Source organism: Taudactylus pleione, unplaced genomic scaffold (genome assembly GCF_031769625.1).
Source record: "Taudactylus pleione unplaced genomic scaffold, aTauple2 ptg000703l, whole genome shotgun sequence".
Classification (NCBI taxonomy): domain Eukaryota; kingdom Metazoa; phylum Chordata; class Amphibia; order Anura; family Myobatrachidae; genus Taudactylus; species Taudactylus pleione.
This window is the reverse complement of record NW_028285105.1, coordinates 2470962-2491685: the sequence shown is the minus strand read 5'-3', so window position 1 is coordinate 2491685 and position 20724 is coordinate 2470962. Positions and strand designations below refer to the sequence as shown.

The following is a 20724-nucleotide window of genomic DNA, read 5'->3' as shown; positions in this document are numbered from 1 at the left end:
CGCTGATCTTTTGTACCTGCAGTAAAATCAGGCGATGTGGCTGACGATCCCATGTAGCACTATGCAGTGGGGGCCGGCATATCGGGCGATCGAGCACCGGATCGTCCAGTGTGTACGTACCGCCAGATATGTCGGCCCATCTGCGCTGGGGTCGTGTGTCGCATCGCTGGGTACACATTCATTTAGCGTGTACCCAGCTGTGTGCTATATATTTTCGAGTACATGTAATGCTGGGGTGACAACCCAAATGGATCCAAGTTAGGGCCCCAAGACTTGTACAAAACAGCCAGTTTATTCAGCAGATGCCATAGTGTAAAGAGCAACTCCATGTTTCTGTCCCAGCATGGCTGTTACATACGGATCTCCTCAACCCAATTTCTGTTGCCTCCGGGACACCTCTGTGGCTAATTGCTGCACCCCGTAGCTTTCTGCTAAGTTACGGTAGCCTGTAGCAGCTCCTTAACTATGGCTTTTATGTCTTGATGCAAGGGGGGGCAGCAGAATCTGGCTTCCCTAATCACCTGATGATGACACCACCAAGAAGTGCACAATATAATATATACTATAATAATTTTTATAAAGAAAAGAAAAGTGTGTCTGTGACTTTAAATTTTTCACATAGATTTATATAGCAGCAAATTAAGTGCAATGGTCCCATTCATCACCATGTGTCGCAAGATCAGGTTTGGGGTGCCATCTCCTGGGATAAACTGCAGCACCTTGCATGCAGCAGTCAATTAGCAGCGCACCAGTCCAGGGCCTTCGTACAAGAGTCTGCAGCTAGTTTATTTGAAAGCACAAAATTAACTAAACCTAAAAATAAATCCTAGCCTCTCCAGCTCTAAATAACATACTACTCCCTCTCTGAAGGGATGTACAAAGCATAGCATTCGCGACGCATAAATCCTACCACTTATCGCTTACATACCGGTGTTAATTATGCCAGTATGTACTTAAAAATGCGATTAAAATCGCAAAGGACAGCTCTCCTAATAAGAGCTGCCCTTTGCGATAGACTCAGATAGAGGAACTTCCGGGTTTAATACCCAGAAATCCCTCTGCACATGCACAGAAAATTGAACGCTTCCGCAGGGAACACTGGGAGGGATTGTATCCCTTCCAGAAGTGTTGCGAATAGATAGCGTTACCAACTGGGTCCAAGCTCCGGATGTTTCGCATTCCGGAGCTTGGTACACATGGAAATGCGGCCAAAACTCCGAAACCTGCATTTTCTGAGTTTTGCCACATTTTCAAGCTTAGTACATTCCACCCTTCGTGTCCAACTCACAAAATAGCATTTAGCACAGCACTTGCAATCACAAGCAATAGTCTCTCTCTCTTTCTTTTTCTCTCTCTCTCTCTCTCTCTAGGCCTCAACCTGCTCTCTGGGCAGTGAGAGACAGACTAGATAAACTTACTCATCTTTCATTAGCCTCTAACAGGCAGCCTGGCAACCAATGTTGCTACTTCCAGACAGAAGCTAGGAAAATATATATCTCAGGGATACCTGACAAAGGAATTATGTCCCCATTTAACAACGACGAGACATAACCCCTTTAGCATTCGCTAAAGAGGTTATGTCCTCCTTTCAGTATTCAACAAACCGCAATAAACTAAGTTTACCCTGTTTGTCACTGTATTGCTTATGCCATCTATAGATGGCTGGAACGATATGCACCTTATTGCTAGCAATAACGGCGTAGCCTTTCCGGCTTAAGTGACGCCTTCCAGGCACTGACGGGTCCCCACCGGGTAAAACTGTCATGCAGACTGTCGCACATGCGCATAACACAGAAGCTGAGCTGAGGATGCCGCTGAGGAGGGGGACATCACTGGACCCCGCAGGCAAGGTAAGTAATGTTAAATACAGACGTCATATTCGTATTACTGCGATAGTAAATGAAATATGCCGCTGGTATTGAGATTCATTATTAAATGGTGCCCTATATCAGAAAAGTTGGATTTTCAGTGAGTGTCTGTATCTTCATTTATACAGTCCCGTGAGTGCGCTATTTTGGATGATCTATGATAAAATTGATATAATTTGATATATGATATAATTTTGATGGGCAACCGGGCCAGAACTGTTTTATGTATAGTGGAGTGCTCTTCTCGAAGCAGATTGGGCCGGTATACGTTCAGGAAGCCGGCGGACGGAATGCCGACCACCAACTTCCAGACATTGTTATTCTGACTAGGAACGAATGACAGGCGTCTAAATCTAGACGCCTGTCATTTGACCGATGTCAGGAGACCGGCGCCAATCGAGCAGATGCCGGGCGCTGCAATAGACAGGGGGGGAGGGTTAGGTTTAAGGATCCCGGGGGGGACTTAGGGTTAGGCACCCCCCGGGAGGCTAGGGTTAGGCTAGGGGGAGGGAGGGTTAGGGTTAGGCACCCCCGTGGGGAGGTTAGGGCTAGGCACCCCACCGGGGGACTAAGGTTTAGGCGGTGGGGAAGGGGGGGTTAGGTTTAGGCACTTAGAGGGGGGATTAGGGTTAGGCATGGGGGGGGGAAGGTTAGGGTTAGGCCCCCTAAAGGAGGGTTAAGGTTAGGGGGTAGATTAGGTTAGTGAATACTTACCTAGGGACGATCGGGATTTCTTCCTCTGTCGGCCACGTGTTGTCAGGATTTGAAATCTTTTTTATTTACAAACACACTACCAGTAAAACATCAGCATGAACTAAATGACATTTAAACAATACAACACAAGCGACCGCAACCCTCAGAAGAAAATTAACATACAGCGACTGACAACGACTGACTCGATCGCTAGCTGCTATCACTCGCTAGCTAGAGGAGGTGCATTGTTCATGTATGGGCGTCACTTTGGTTGCGACCGACCGGCTGTGCGATTGCTTCCTTTTTCAGTTTCTCGGTCGTTAGGCGTACGACCGAGCGGCCGCTTACGACCGACTCTGAATGAGGTCCATAGTTTTAGTAGTGGAAAAAGACTAACCTGACAACTAAAACCACAGATGGTAATTATTAAACGCTGGCGGTGCTCCCCAGAGTCAGAAAGACACAATCAAATGGAGCAGAGAAGAAAAAGAAGACTCTTATTTGGGGGCTCTACTTATCATGAAATATGAAAAAAAAATCATAAATAAAACTTAACATTTATTAACACTGTTTTAAGATAAGTACGAACAAACACTAAACATATAAAAAGTATTTATATATATTCATACCTAACAGGGTGATCAAAGAGTCAAGATTCTCCTAAATGTAATACCCTGCTGTAGTAGTAAGGAACAGAAAGCAAAACTGTGTAAAGGTCAATATTTTAGAATATTTCAAGACCTTAGCAGCTATTTCTGGTGGGTTTAGATAGGTTTAATTATTTAGATTTTAGCTATTATTTAAAGAGAACTTTTAAAACTAAGCAAAAGTACATGATTACTTGTTCAGTATTAACTTAGTATTTGGTAGGAAACTCTACTTGATATTTTAGTGATAATGGAAGATAATATAGTATTTATTGCACAGAAAAATAGAGTTTGTCGTCAACTAAAAATACACTCCTGATTTTTCACAGATTTACGTATATTGGGTCTGATTCACTCCGGATCGCTATTGTGAACACGCAGGTCTGTTGCGAAAATATGCTAATGACTGCAATCGCAAAGCTAGTATAGAGATGCCCAGAGCCAGCATAGAGACACCCACTACCTCTTTTGTACATCCGTAATACCTTGCAATCCTACGTATACATCGGGAACATCAAGTAACATTGGCCTCTCACGCACAATTACAACAAGTTAGACCTTACTCAGAAATTGGTAACCTCGTTGCACGCAGTGAGCACTCTAGCTGCGTATGCCGTTGCAATGGCTAATTTATACACGCCCATGCAACGGTGTTCAAACTGACAGGCACGCCTGCATTTCTCCCACCACTTCCGTCACCACCCCCAAACATTGGCGTCCCGCCCCTATGTCTGTGATGGCTTTTTATGTGCGCGAGTGATCACTATGCTAACTCGCGCACTGCGGAGCATATGACCGTTCTGCATACGCGGTTGCAATTGCAATCTATAAAAGAATCAGGCCCATTATTATGCTTTCTTTCATGGAATAGGGGTTGCTACCATAGACTCAACATGAAAAGTGAAACAAAAGAAGAAATGAAGTCTATTTGTGGTGCATTGTATATGTCAAATGAAATATAAGTTTTATGAGCAGCAGTAGTCTCCTTTCCCTGATCGCGCCCCCCTTCACCCCTCAGCCCGCGATTAGGCTGCGCCCCCTCATAAATGCCATCTTCGGGGCTAATTGAATAAGCTCGTGGGATCAATTAGCTGGCTGTAAAGTACCGCGGATAACAGAATACCCCGTTTGTGTAATTAGAAAGGTAGATGTTTACAGTCTTTACATGGTGCAGGAGTACAGTCTTTATTTGGTCTAGACTCTAGAGTAGAGTGACCAGCCCGTCATGGCTTGGTGCTTGTTGCAGCTTTTGCAGGGGGACCTCTTGCTGACCATCATTGTTGCCTTGAATTTGCATCTGCATCATGATACACTTAAGCATTTGCCAATGCACATATTGTTAGCAATACACAACTCAAAATAAACATATTGATATGCTTTTTTGGTAACACACACTTTCACCATTGTTTTGAACACAAATGTGTCTAACACACTACACAATGTATCGTACGATATATTGTTTCGACACTGATTGGAAAAATATCGTACACATCGTATAGTGTGTACGCCTGATTCTTCGTTCCAAGCTATCATTCATTGCATTGTCACATCAGATGGGATGATGTAATGAACGATGCAGTATATTTACATGCACAGGGCTTGACAAATCCCAGGGGCCAGGTCACCATGGCTACCAGATTTTGCAGTGAGGGCGGAAGCAGATCCTCATCAGCCCTGGCAGAGATTCGTGCCTATAGTATTGCGGCGTTCATTTCATGCACAGGAGTGCATGTGCTGAGTGTCGCCTGCGGTGACTGCTGTGCCTGTGTCCATCCTGGCCTGCACTGACTCCTCCTGTCCGACCCACCCTGCGCTGACTCCTCCTCTCCATCCCGGCCTGGGCTGACTCCTCCTCTTCATCCCGGCATGCATTGATGACTCCTCTCCATCTTGGCCTGCTCTGATCCCTGCTGTCTGTCTCAGTCTACGCTGATCCTCCTGTACGTCCTGGCTGTCTACAGTCTCCTATCTCTGGCTGCATAGAGCTCCCCGGTAATAGGGTCTATGCGTGGCCCGGGATTGCTGAGCAGCTTCAGAGGGATAGTGGTGTGACCACGAGGGGAGAGGGCTACCGTTGTACTTTCTGGCACCATTGTATTATGTGAAATGTGGTCTGCTATTACTAGAGGGTGGAGCAAGGGAGCTGTGCAGAGCAGTGACGGGCCTCCATGTTACTATATCCATTCAACTGTGACCATTTTGTGGACTATTATAATGTGTATAACAGTTGTATAACACACAGAGCTGTGCTCCTCACTCACTCCTCTAATTTTTTTTTTGGGGGGGCAGTGGTCTGGCTCCTACACTTTCATCCTGGCTCCTAGATTTTCGAAAAATTTGTCAGATCCTGATTTACATGCAGAATGTAACGACACATTATGCCACATTACGCTTGTTCAGTGTGTATGGCGCACGCAATGTATCATTACATCGCTTGCTGTGTTGCATCGTCATATGGTGTGTACCCAGCTTAATTGTGTATATATTTCTTTTTGTTTGAGTGTGTTTTTTTCTTTTCTTTTTTTTTTATTCCTATTAAGGAAACTGTCGAGCCAAGTATTTATTTTATTGCAACAGCTTGTGTTAAAAAGTTATAACATAGCTCTGTATTTCACTAATATCTAAATATCAAAATTCTTTTTTGTGATGTTTCTAGGTAATGACCTCAAAATATTTTAACACAAAAATTCCTTGTCCTAAAATTTTAAAGGAATACTCAATATCCTTGTTCAAATGTTGACTATGGCAAATCTGTGTAGAAAAAAACCTGAATGATTCTGTATCTTTCTGTACACCAGGAGTATTGCAGCAACAGATCACGAGCCAACAGATGCGCGTAAATCATTCCCATGTTTTGATGAGCCCAACAAAAAGGCAACTTATAACATAACTATTATTCATCTGAACACTTACAGTGCACTGTCAAACATGCCAGTGGAGGTATGTATTTTGAACCAAAGGGTTATCTTAAATGTTATATACTAATAAAATAATCTGTTTCTTACTGCACATAGTAGTATACGGAAGTAATCGGTTTGTCAACAGTCAGTAAGGGGAATTCAATTGTTTTTCTTTGGTCGTGCTATTTCATTGCCCTGTTTGTTCACATTCATCCCGGCTAGCCAGCCTGCTGGTTAGGTCGCAATTCAAATCATTTTCATGTGAGCGTGTAAAATAGGTGGGCGGCGATTATCCGTTCTTCACTAAATGCACACCCAGACCCAGCTACCCGACGTCAGCCGAGGTAACCCAAGCAGATTCTCCAGCACCCGATTATCTAGGGGGAGATAGGGCAGGGGGTGACCGCAATAAGTAGTGTGCAGTCTGCACTATAAACAAACACACCGGCGGCCCCCAGTTTAGGTCCTCCCTATGAAGTGCCCCCAGTAGTGCCCCGGATATGTACAGCATTGTCCCTAGGTCCTCACTATGAAGTGCCCCCAGTAGTGCCACCAATATATACAGCATTGTCCCTTAAGTGCCCCCAGAAGTGATCCCCCATGCCCCTTACAAATACACAGACAAATACTTACCTTCCCCGCTCCTGTACCCGCTGCCGTCTGCACCTCTGTCCTCCCACAGCAGGAGCCGGAAGGCTGAGCTTGGGAGCGAGCTCCAGACCAGCTCCCCCCGTGGGTGCTTGGCTGCTACAACAAACACATGTGTTTGTTGTAGCAGCCAAGCACCCACGGGTGGAGCCAGGCTGGAGCTCACTCCCGAGCCCAACCTTCCGGCTCCCGCCATGGATGAAGAGACGTGGGAGGACAGAGGTGTGGACAGTGGCGGCAGGAGTACAGGAACGGGGATTAAGGTAAGAATTTTATTTGTTTTTGTCTATGTATTTGTAAGGACCATGGGGGACCACTTCTAGGGTCACTCTAAGGGGCAATACATATGGGGGCACACTACTGGGGGTACTCTGGCCACTACTGGGGGCACTTCATAGGGAGGACCTAAACTGGGGGCACTATAAGAGGCACTGAAATGGGGAAACACTATTGAGGCATTCGGGCACTAATGGGGGCACTGCACAGGGAGGACCTAAACTGGGGGCACTGCACAGGGAGGATCTTACCTGGGGGCATTCTATATGGGACATTGAATAGGGAGGAACACTACTTGGGGCACTCTATAAGGGGCACTGCATAGGTAGGACCTCTAAAGGTGGCACTCGGGCACTGCACAGGGAGGACCTTACCTGGGGCATTCTATAAGGGGCATTGCATAGGGGGGACCACTACTGGGGGCACTGTATAAGATGCACTACTGGGGGCACTGTATAAGGTTGCATTGGATGAGGGGCACTAGTGGGGGCAGTGTATAAGGGGGCATTGCATAAGGGGCACTACTGGGGAACTGTATATGGGGGCACTGCATAAGTGGTACTGTATATGGGGGCACTGCATAGGGGGGACCACTAATGGGGGCACTGTATAAGATGCACTACTGGGGGCACTACTAGGGGCACTGCATTGGAGAGACAACTACTGGGGGCACTGTATAAGGGGCACTGCATAATGTGCACTACAACAGGGGGCATTGCATAAGGGGCACTTATACTGGCGGCATTAAGGTGCATATGAAATGGACTCCCTTTTATGGCATGACATGTGCGCTCTGGAATCAAGAAACTGTTGGAAGGTATATTTGCCAGAGAAATTAGACTTTGGGAGAAATATGCATTCACTCATACCCTGAGGCCCCCATTTATTAACGTAGCATAACCCCTTTAGCGCTCACAAAAGGGGCTATACCACCGTTTCTGGATTTAAAAAACAGCGGTAATCTTAGTTTGTCAAGGATTGTACTCTCGCCATCTGTTAGATTGCTAGAGCGAGGCGGTCCCCATTGCCGGCAATGGAGACCCGGCGGTGCCTTTCCGGCTTCAGCGAAGCCTACCAGGCATTGCCGGGTCCCCGTGTCAAGCACATGTGCAGACAGACATTTGTGTATGCGCATAGCACAGGAGTGTTCCAGCAACCCAACGGAGGACTTCGCAGGTGAGGAGGACTTCGCTGGACCTCGTCGGAGGGGTAAGTATTGGTAAATGCCAGTACATTTTTCATTCGTATCACAGTGATACTAAATTAAAAATTGCCAAATTATTAACCAAGATAGTCCTTTGTTGGGCCACCTGTTACCCTTAATACGGCTTGAATTCTTCTAGGCAAGGATTAGAATTACTGTCTGTAACTTTTACAAGAAAATTAGCTCAAATGCGATAAACTGCATCTTGCATTTCCTGAAAGTTTTATGGTAGCGGATTGTGACAATGCATCCATGCTTTTGTGCTGTTGTTGCCAGATCCTCACCATACCACCTGCAAGGTATAATTGAAAACGTGATTTGTCAGCCCACATAACCTGTTTCCAATCATTTACTGTCCAATACCTGTGTTCTTGACTCTACATGGGATGATTGTTGGCGATCACAGCAGTGGTATGAGGATTCTGTAGCCAAATCGACGTAATGTGCGGCAAACTTTTCTTTGCGGGTGATTCAATTGTTTTTTATGTTGCGGTAATTAATTGGCATCCAATGTTACAATTCATTTGTTTTGGGTGCCCATTAATTATAGCGGTCTTCACGTGTAATTAGACCAGTTTTAGCCACATGAAACGGCTAAACCCGTCTAAAGTCCAGGTTAGGGGGCCCAAACGGGATTTATCGCACATTTCTGCTCGTTCCTCAGGAGGGGGCAACCAGAAATGCCAGCACCAACGGTTGTTTGCGCCCTAACCGAGCAACAATTGAATTGTTCCACTGGGTGCCTGGCACTATCAGCTGCCGATGAAAACAATTGAATCGCTCCCATTGAGAGACCATCTGAATTAGTCCCTAAACCATATTATCCGCTATTTTATGTACTGTTGCCTGTCTGTGGGACTGAACAAATCTGACCACTCTCCTTTCTGCTTGAGTAGCCATTTACAACCACAGACCTCAGGCCCAGTTCTTTGTCTGCTGGCCCATTCTGTGCACACTTTAATAACTACCGCCCTCGAACAATTCACCAATGCAGCCACTTTACTAATGCTCCCACCGCTGCTGAGAGCGTCAACAATCATTCCACGCGCAAAGTCCGTCAGATTGTGTCATTTACACATTATTCCATGAGTTATACACATTATTAGTCTCTGCCTACCTACGCCTTCTCGTTTTTATACATCCTGTGTCAGCATTATCTGCAGAATAGCTACTTTGCGTAAAATCGCCTAGTGGTCATAATAATTTAGCCACTCAGTGTATATTCTATGTACTGTCATATATTTCACTGAAATCATAACTTTAATCCCCATCTCCAGTTTGAAGAGCAGCATACTTCCCTTTAATTTTTGCATTCTTCTTAGCATACTATTGACATAGGAAGAGGATGGAACATAACTAAATTCCAGAAGTCCGTTCCCATGAGCACGTACTTGGTTGCCTTTGCTGTCCACCAATTTGTATATGAAGAGCGAATTTCCAAACGGGGGATTCCTGTAAGTATTAAACTTTATTACATAAAATATACGTATAATTAAAAGAGCAAAGAGTATTTTCTCTGGTTATATTGTCCCATCATATACAGCAGGAGTCAGGGAGCTTTTTTCCCTTTTACCCCAAAATATATTTAGATACGCCGACGTCACCCCCTTGATTTGAAAGGAAGGAAATCCTTTAGTAGTGTCCCCATATAATGCCCCTGTAGTAGTGCCCCCAAAGTTATGCAACTGTAGCAGTGCCCCCATAGTTATGCCCCTGTAGCAGTGCCCCCATAGTTATGCCCCTGTAGTAGTGCCCTCATAGTTGTGCCCCCATAGTTATGCCCCTGTAGCGCCGCTTGTACAAAAAAAAAAAACACTCACCTTTAATCCCCGCTCCTGCATCCGCCGCAGTCCTGTCCGCCCGGCTGCTCCTCAGAACTATGGGAGAGACGTCATGACGTCTCTCCCATAGTGCGCATGGAGAGAGCCGGAAGTTGGAGTTCAGTAGAGAACTCCAGCCTCCGGCTAACGCGGTGCTGCAGAGGACCCGGGCGCCCGCTGGTAATAACATCTCAGCGGGCGTCCGGCTTAGAGCCTCCCTGCGGCTGCACCCGGCGCCAGTGACCTCCATTCATGGGGGTAATGGACGGACAGCCAGGCATGCAATGATTCATATGCATGCCCAGCTGTCCGTCCATTACCCCCAGGAATTTCAGTTTTACCCCAAATGGGGTAATTTACCCCTGTTCCCCGACCACTGATATACAGGTATAATCTATGTTATAACAGTACTGATGAAAATTAAGTCACATGTTGTTAGATTGGAATAAAATCTTTAAACATAAGAAAAAAAAAATCTGGCATCTATCCCATGAGCTCCTGCAGTGATTAGTTATAAAGGAAAGTCTGGGTGTGGATGAATATAGCATAAAATGATAATATTGTTTTCCCATGATGTATGAAATAAGACATTTTTTCTTTATTTGTAATCAATGTCAGAAAATGTAAATAAAAATTGCAAGATTCTATGACATTGGAACACCAGACAGAAGCTAACATTAAAAGAAAAAAAAAGGAAACATCACTCAGCTAGCAGCTTTTCTGTCCAACAAACTTCCTGGATACAATTGTGTTGCACATTGTATGCATTCAAAGTTTTCCAGTGTACTGATCCATGGATCTCTTTAGGGAGAAGCAACATGTCATCTGGGATTGATGGGGGGAAGGGGGGGGGGCAGTTGTTTTGCTGCTAAACCTTATTCCCCAAATTATATGATCACAGGGGTTGGCAATTCTACAGTTATTGTTGTTTATTTATATCAATTATATTAGGCAGCGCTGCAAAGAGATTATTTAATCAGTCACATCAGTCCCTGCCCCATTGCTGGAAGACATATTTTTGTTTGCTGTGTTTTGTTTGCAGTCTTAAAGTTAACAAAATGTTTCAAAATGTTCATGATAATAAGGCTTATTTACTATCAGTGCTCTACTTGTGTGACATAGCACCCTGAGCAGGGCTGTGCAGCCATGACTTTACATGCGCTGCAAACAAGAGAAAGCCAGGAGCAGGTATCTGGGCCTCAGGCTCATCCTTGGTGGGCCAGGAACCTCTCCAGGCATTTCACAAGCTGGGCATAGGTGCAGCCGGGGCAGCAGCTGTGCCACCTCTTTGGCCCTTAACCCTTAGTAGCAGCACTGGTTGCACCATTGGTACAGCCCTGTTTACTGGCATAGTGCAAATTATGCAGTAACCCATAGCAACCATTCAGAACTTTGCTTTTATTGTCTTCTTAGATTAACTAAAGTTAATTTGTGATTGGTTGCTATAGATTATAGCACAATTGTAAGCTTGCACTTGTTGTAAAAAAAACAGAATGTCTGTCTATAGTATTTAAAAGAGTGCTTAAAATTGTGCTACTAGTGTAATCCTGAAATGTAATTAATCCAATATGAAGATGAATTGTGTAACATTATCTGCTGTAGATCGTCTTATTCCTGTAGCATGACACAAATTAGTGTCCAACAATATAACCTTTTTCTCTACCCAAATACAAAGCTGTTGTACTGTCGTCAACTAATTTATTCTTTGAAAAGCAGTAATAAATATGGTCATGGTCTGGATATCTGCTACAAATTAGTCACACACACACACAAAAAAAAATATTATATCAAATTAAGCCATCTGTAGCTTGCAAAATTTGGTAGGGAGACATTAGGACATGGGAAGCAGTATTCCGCAAAAACAAAAATTTACTGCAAAGAGTCGCTGATAGGGGGAATATGGAGCTGTTACAAAGCACTTTGTTAGAGATCCTTATCAGTATCCTCCTGTATAACCAGTGCTGCTTAAGATACAATGAAATTCTCCACATGTGGCTGAATGCCAGCGTGTGTCCACAATCACGCTGATAGAAACTGTTAACCTGATGCAAATCTCCATACACTGGGTCCACTTAGGGGTAATAGGGCAACAGCAACTAAGAGTCTGAGGAACCGCTAACAGGAACCGCCTGTTCAGTCTTGGTATCCCACTAATGTACTGATGGGAAACTCCCGTGGTGAGCATAAAGCCTGCTCGATAAAATATGTTGCAGTGCAGGTGAAATGATAACCGGCAAAGGCTCCCAGGTAATCAAGTGGTACACGGCTGATATTCGTCTCATTCACACAGCTTAGAATGCAGCCTGCTAAAGGGGAGAAACGCATCAAGGTTCTTTTGCTGACAATCTGATTGCGTTCTAAGCTGTCTGAATGGGACAATGGGGTCTATTTACTAAGCAGTGTTAGGAGACAGAGTGAAAAGTGATAAGAAAGTGATATGGTGCCAGCCAATCAGCTCCCAATTGTCATTTTTCAAACACAGCCTGTGAGATGACAGTTGGGAGCTGATTGGCTGGCACCTTATCACTTTCTTATCACTTTTCACTCTGTCTCCTAACACTGCTTAGTAAATAGACCCCAATATCAGCCGTGTATCACAGGCTACTGAGGAGGATCTCTAAACTAGTGCTTGGGAAGACAGTGGACTCTTCCAGACTTGTTCTAATAAGGACAGTATCACTATATGGATTATCACTGTCATAACTGATGTCAGGTATTCTTTGAATCTTTAGAATTGACACTGCAAACTAATTGTTTCATTTAATTAAGGTTACAATTTTTTTTCTATATTGCAACATTTGACTTAACCTACTAGTGGCAACAATTTGAGTATTATTTGCCTTATTGTGTTTTACATTTGTCCTATTAAGCAACTATTTTAGAAGGACTTTTTTATTAAGGATAGTGCACTCACAAGTCTCATTTTTGTCTGCATTCAATTCTTTCGAAATATTTTATACGGTTTTTAGTGTTACTATAAGTGCAAACACTTATCCACCCTGTATATACTGTATATAACTTCGGTTTCAACACAGATGCTCTGAACCACTTATGGGGGGTATCCACTTAGTGATTTAGCCAAGCGATTGCACGATAACAACATCGTTATCGTGCAATCGCTTGCAAATCGCGCATGCATCGGGCATGTTTTGGTCAGAAGCGACCAGCGATGCGCGTGCCCGCTGGTCGCTTCTGACATCTGACATCTCCCGTACATGCAGTTCAACCTGACGATCTCGTCAGGTTCACCATGTACGGGGATGAGGGATGTGCCGGGACTGAACGAGTGAACGTTCAGTCTAGGCACATCACTAGCTATACAAACGATAGCACGATTGCAATGTCGTAATCGTGCTGTCGTTTGTATATCATCAAGTGGATACCCCCCTTTAGTCTATCTTTTCTCCACTCTCCATTTTTGCATTGAAGCAATTGTTGTTTCCTCCTCAACTTCATTAAATTGAATCATAGGGCTGATTCATCGATCATATTCATATCTGCAAAAATTGTAAAATGATGTCACAACAATAAAAAAAATAGGGCACTTTCCTTTCAAACTAATCACCTTTTCTTGATTGCAGCTGCGAATTTATGTGCAACCATTGCAAAAAAACACTGCAGTGTATGCCGCGGATACCACTAAAGTTGTTTTTGACTTTTTTGAAGAGTATTTTAATATGACCTATTCTCTTCCAAAGCTTGGTATGTATATTATACAGAAATGTTAATGTGCATTCTACTGTATCATGTATAACATTATTTTAGCGCACATCAGAATATCAGTAAACCTTTTTTTTTTTCAATTTAGAAGGTTTTAAAAATAATCTTTGAGTTTTAGAAGGTCATAGCAAACAATCACATAATGCACATTTCAAAATATGTATAATTAGATCATAAACTACATATGAATGCAGGACCAGAGCTATATAACTGGAATCTATAGCAGGTGTGTTCTACCTCCTTGAGGTGTGTACCTTGTTTAGGTAACCTAAGATGGTACCACTTAGGATGATGTTCTATCCCTGGTCTATAATCACTAGGGGTGTGCACCGTGTTTTGTGTTTTGGTTTTGGATCTGGATCTTTCTTCGTGTTTTGGATCTGGATTGGTTTTGCCAAAACCACCCTTCCGTGTTTTGGGTTCTGGGTTTTGTGTTTTGGATCTGTATTTTTTTGAAAAAAAGCATAAAAACAGCTAAAATCACAGAATTTGTAGGTTTTTCTGTCCCTATGCTATTATTAACCTCAATAACCTTAATTTCCACTCATTTCCAGTCTATTCTGAACACCTCACACCTCACAATAGTGTTTTTATGTCCAAAAGGTTGCACCGAGGTAGCTGGATGACTATGCTAAGCGACACTAGTGGGCGGCACAAACACGTGACCCATCTAGGCGTGATACTGCAGTGGCAGACAGGATGGCAGTTTGAAAAACTAGGCCCCAAACTGTACATAGTGCAAAGAAAAAAAAGAGGTGCAAGATGGAATTGTCCTCCCACCCACCCTTATGTTGTATAAACAGGACATGCACACTTTAACAAACCAATCATTTCAGTGCCAGGGTCTGCCACACAACTGTGGCTGAAATGATTGGTTCGTTTGGGCCCCCACAAAACAAGCTGGCAATTAATGTGTCCCTGCACAAACTGGCTCTACGGAGGCAAGATGTCATCCTCATCCTCCTCATCCACCGATTCCTCACCCTCTTCAGTGTGTACATCCTCATCCTCACAAAGTATTAACTCGTCCCCACTTGAATCCACCACCACAGGTCCCTCTGTACGTTCTGGAGGCTGGTCTCCCTGGAAGAGCTGATAATTCATTTTGATGAACATCATCTTCTCCACATTCTGTGGAAGCAACCTCCTACGCCTTTCGCTGACAAGGTTCCCGGCTGCACTAAACACTCTTTCGGAGTACACACTGGAGGGGGGGCAACTCAGGTAAAATAGAGCCAGTTTGTACAGGGGCCTCCAAATTGCCTCTTTTTCCTGCCAGTACAGGTATGGACTGTCTGACATGCCTACTTGGATGCTGTCACCGATGTAATCCTCCACCATTCTGTCAATGGTGACAGTATCATACGCAGTGACAGTAGACATGTCAGAAATTGTTGCCAGGTCCTTCAGTCCGGGCCAGATGTCCAAACTTGGTCCTGCCTCCCCTGCATCACCGCCAGCGGGTTGCTTAGGATACCTAAGTTTTTTCCTGGCAGCCCCAGTTGCGGGAGAAAATGAAGAAGGAGCTGTTGACGTGTCACGTTCCACTTCAGCTGACAGTGTGTTCACCAGCAGGTCTTTGCACCTCTGCAGGCTTGTGTCGGCCGGAAAGAGAGACACCACATAGGCTTTAAACCTAGGATCGAGCACGGTGGCCAAAATGTAGTGGTCTGATTTCAACAGATTGACCACCCTGGAATCCTGGCAAAGCGAATGAAGGGCTTCATCCACAAGTCCCACATGCCGAGCGGAATCGCTCCGTCTTAGCTCCTCCTTCACTTTCTCCAGCTGCTTCTGCAAAAGCCTGATGAGGGGAATGACCTGACTCAAGCTGGCAGTGTCTGAACTGACTTCACGTGTGGCAAGTTCGAAGGGCTGGAGAACCTTGCACAACACGGAAATCATTCTCCACTGCGCTTGAGTCAGGTGCATACCCCCTCCTTTGCCATAGGTGGATGTATAGGCTTGAATGGCCTTTTGCTGCTCCTCCATCCTCTGAAGCATATACAGGGTTGAGTTCCACCACGTCACAACCTCTTGCTTCAGGTGATGGCGGGGCAGGTTCAAGAGTGTTTGCTGGCGCTCTAGTCTTCGGCACGCAGTCGCTGAATGGCGAAAGTGGCCTGAAATTTTTCGGGACACCCAAAGCGTCTCCTACACGCCCCTGTCGCTTTTCAGAAAATTCTGCACCACCAAGTTTATTGTGTGAGCAAAACATGGGACGTGCTGGAATTTGCCCAGATGTAATGCCCGCACAATATTGGTGGCGTTGTCAGATATCACAAATCCCCAGGAGAGTCTAAGTGGGGTAAGCCACTGGGCGATGATTTCCCTCAGTTTCTCTAAGAGGTTGTTGGCGGTGTGCCTCTTACTGAAACCAGTGATACACAGCGTAGCCTGCCTTGTAACGAGCTGGCGTTTCTGAGATGCTGCTACTGGTGACGCTGCTGCTGTTGCTGCGTAAGGTGATACATCTACCCAGTGGGCTGTCACAGTCATATAGTCCTTAGTCTGCCCTGTTCCACTTGTCCACATGTCCGTGGTTAAGTGGACATTGTGTACAATGGCATTTTTCAGGACACTGAGGACACTTTTTCTGACGTTTCTGTACAGTCTCGGTATCGCCTGCCTAGTGAAGTGGAATCTAGACGGGATTTGGAACCGGGGACACACTACCTCCATCAATTGTCTAAATCCCACTGCACTAATGGCGGATACCGGACGCACGTCTAACACCAACATAGCAGTCAAGGCCTCAGTTATACGCTTTGCTTCAGGATGACTGCTGTCGTACTTCATCCTCCTCGCTAAGAACTGTTGGAGGGTCAATTGTTTAGTAAAAGTAGTGGTGTTCCTACTTCCTCTCTGGGATGATGAATGACTCCCAGCAGCAGCAACAGCAGCAGCGGCAGCAGGAGGCGTAGCAATGCAGGATCCTCCGGAGGAATCCGGGATAGGAGAGTCAGTCATGCCAGTGACATGGCCTGCAGGACTACTTCCGATCCTGACTAAGGAGGAAATTGACGAGGAGGGAGTTGACGGTGTGGTTTGCAGGTGCTTGGATACAACAGGACAACGGGATTTAGGTGTCCCTGGACTGCTTACGGTCTTAGCCAAAGTTTCTGAACTTGACAGTAACTTATTATGAACGCGCTGCAGGTGCCGTATAAGGGAGGATGTTCCTAGGTGGTTAATGTCCCTACCCCTACTTATTCCACCTTTACATAAGGTACATATGGCATGACAGTTGTTGTCCGGATTTGGATAGAAATATTGCCAGACCAAAGAGGTGGAATGTTTGGTCTTCTGCCCAGGCATGACCGTGATGGGCTTTTTTATCCCACGGACAACAACTGTCTCCCCCGGAGCCTGATTTAAACAAACCACATCACCATCAGAATCCTCCTCGCCAACTTCCTCCTCAGCACCAGCTACACCAGTATCCTCATCCTGTTGTACTTCAACAGTGACATCTTCAATTTGCATATCAGCAAGTGGACTGTGGGTGCTCCTTTCAGCACTTGCAGGGGGCGTGCAAATGGTGGAAAGAGCCACCTCTTCCCATCCAGTGCTGGGAAGGTCAGGCATCGCAACCACCACCACACTTGGACTCTCCTTGGGGATTTGTGATATCTTCTTAGAAAGCACAGTTCTTCGCTGTGCTTTTGCCAGCTTAACTCTTTTGATTTTTTTAGTGGGAGGAGGGCTTCCATCGTCATGTGAAGCTGAACCACTAGTCATGAACATACTAGGGATCGACCTTAGCCGTTCCTTGCCACTCCGTGTCATAAATGGCATATTGGCAAGTTTACGTTTCTCTTCAGCTGATTTAAATGTTTTTTTCAAGGTCATTTTCCTGAACTTTGTCATTTGGGATTGTATGTGCCCTCTATTATGACATTGGGCATCGGCCTTGGCAGACAACGTTGATGGCATGTTATCGTCTATGTCATGACTAGTGGCAGCAGCTTCAGCACTAGGAGGAAGTGGTTCTTGATCTTTCTCTATTTTATTTTTATCGGAGAAAGTTTGGTCCTCCATTTATGTTATATCGATTTGATATATACGTGCGGCTAAACACAGAAAATATTTTTTTATTTTTGCTGGAGAGTAGTGCACTTTGTGGGTTACACCAGCCTTTAAGAAATGAGCCAGCCGGCTCTTTACTTATGGGACACAGGCGCACGCTTGGCGCTGCTCCTTTGTTGATGCACGTGCGGCTTCTGCGCACACAATTCACAAACACAGAAAATATATATTTTTTTGGTTTGGACTGGAGTGTACTTTGGGGGTTACAGCACCCTTTAACAGTCAAGCCAGCCGGCCCTTTACTTATGACACAGGCGCACGCTTGGCACTACTTTGTTGATGCACGTGCGGCTACTGCGCACACAATTCACAAACACAGAAAATATATTTTTTTTTGGTTTGGACTGGAGTGTACTTTGGGGGTTACAGCACCCTTTAACGGTCAAGCCAGCCGGCCCTTTACTTATGACACAGGCGCACGCTTGGCACTACTTTGTTGATGCACGTGCGGCTACTGCGCACACAATTCACAAACACAGAAAATATATATTTTTTTGGTTTGGACTGGAGTGTACTTTGGGGGTTACAGCACCCTTTAACGGTCAAGCCCGCCGGCCCTTTACTTATGACACAGGCGCACGCTTGGCACTACTTTGTTGATGCACGTGCGGCTACTGCGCACACAATTCATAAACACAGAAAATAATTTTTTTTTTGGTTTGGACTGGAGTGTACTTTGGGGGTTACAGCACCCTTTAACGGTCAAGCCAGCCGGCCCTTTACTTATGACACAGGCGCACGCTTGGCACTACTTTGTTGATGCACGTGCGGCTACTGCGCACACAATTCACAAACACAGAAAATATATTATTTTTTTAGCACTTGGGGGGAGCATCCCTGATGGACAGAGCACCCCCTGGACAACACTACAGCACCCCTTTAGGACTGGGACACTGCACAGGACTTTGGAGTGGACACAGCCCCTATGGAGAACTGACTGCACAAAACAGTCCAGCCAGCCCCTATGGACTTTGAAGTAGTGGACACAGCCCCTATTAACAACAGCAGCAAAGCACAACACAGCCAGCCCCTATGGACTTTGAAGTAGTGGACAACAGCAGCACTACACTACACAGCCCAGCCAGCCCTAACTCCCACCCTCCCTCTTCACTGTCCACAGTCGAGTGAGAAAATGGCGCCGACGCGGGTACCTTATATAGGATCCAAAACCCGTGAGACTCGGAAGGCGGGAAGATGACGTTTTGCCTCGATTTCAGATCCGAGTCAGGCGGGAAAAGTCGAGCCTGACTCGGATCGGACTCGGATCGGGGGGGGCTCGGGGGGGTTCGGATTTCAGAAATCCGAACCCGCTCACCCCTAATAATCACACAACTTTTCTCTTTCATCCACTAGGGGACACTGGAGGTTGCTTACGCTGGGGTATAGAGCCGTGGATAGCTGGAGCATATAGAAGTATGAAGCTCCTCCCCCTCTATGCCCCACCAGCCCTCAGTTTAGAAAATGTGCCCTTTGGAGTTGGTCACAATCTGCTGTGCTCCAGCAATACATTTGATTTTTATTTTAATTTATATTTATTTTTTTCTTTACATCTTTTACACTTGATAGGTACCCTTCGCCACCTCTCTAAAGGTGGGGTCCGGGTACCCGGCGCCCTGACTTGTTAGAAGCAGGAAGGAGTGCACAGCTCATTATCGCCACAGCACATCTCTAACAGGGAAAGAAGAGAGTGCTGAAGCTGAGAGAGCCCTCCGGGGAATGCAGTGAGTATGTGTCTGCGCATTCCCCGCTGCTCCAACCCCACTACCCATCGCTATCCTCCCCCACTGCCCAGGTACTTAGCGCTACAGTGCTGATAACTATTCAGCCCCCGCTGGTAACCGCGCGTTAGCGGCTGCAGCATAGCAGGGCTCACACGTGTCCCCTGCCCGCCGGGATCTTCACTGCGGCAACGGGGCTCTGTATGCTGGCAGTATTACATGTGCTGCTCCCACACGCACTTTCCGTGGCCGCCCTCCTCCCCCCCGCCGAGAACTATGCTGCGGGAGCGGAGGGGCACTGTCGTGAGCTAGCAAGGCATTTTGGAGCCCTGGGGACTTGAAGCAGGGGGCGGAGCCTAAATAGCACGGGCTCTCTCTCTCACTAAATGCATGGCAGAGAGCTGTTATGAACAGCGTGTATGCCGATTTGACACTCAACCTGCACCTCTCCCTCATTGAAGGTAATGTGCAGCTGTCATCAGAAGGTTGGCTCCTGCTTCCACTACAGGATCCTATGCAAAGGGCTGTAGGTGATATACACTGAGGAAGTTTGCAGTGTAGACACAGAAGGCTGGATTCCTCTGCTGCCATCCCTGTGTTGCAGGACATTTACATCACCTGACTACATCCCTGGTAAAGAGGCTGTAAGTAACTGGGGTATAAGTGCAGGGGAATCTGATCTGTGGGAAGAGGGTACCTCCTCCTTGTGTCCCAAACCAGCCTTCTCTGTAATTTCTGTGTCTTTTCTGTTTAAGCTGGGTGACTGTGTGTACCATGTCCAGCAGAACCAAAGCTTCTCAAAAGCTGTTTGTCTGTTCCAAGTGTAACAACAAACAGACCAAGCCGCATGCTACTGGGTCCACGTTATGTGATGCTTGTATAACAATGGATCCACATATGGCTATTACTGACTCACCGGCTCCTCCATGAGCCGCTGACATGGTAGGAGTTATGTCAGACTTAACGTCAGAGTTAGCTGAGGCACGCAAGTCTCAACCTCCCTGGGTGGCTGGGTTAACCAAGTCTCTAGACACCCTGGTACAGGTTATGGGCACAGCGGTGTTTGCACCCTCCACTTCCTACCAAAGACGACACAAAGGCGTACTCTAACGGCTGTTCTCCAGTTAGAAGAGTCGGATGA

General features: G+C 45.7%; 1 protein-coding gene across 1 annotated transcript in view; it reads left to right on the top strand.

Annotated features, from left to right (window-relative positions):
* The window catches only part of ENPEP (glutamyl aminopeptidase), a 95613-nt gene that overhangs the window by 13929 nt on the left and 60960 nt on the right, over positions 1-20724 (top strand). Inside the window, exons 2-4 of the mRNA XM_088456386.1 lie at positions 6007-6148; positions 9559-9690; positions 13638-13758. Of these exons, the coding sequence (XP_088312512.1) occupies positions 6007-6148; positions 9559-9690; positions 13638-13758 (395 nt within the window). The remainder of the gene's footprint in view (positions 1-6006; positions 6149-9558; positions 9691-13637; positions 13759-20724) is intronic.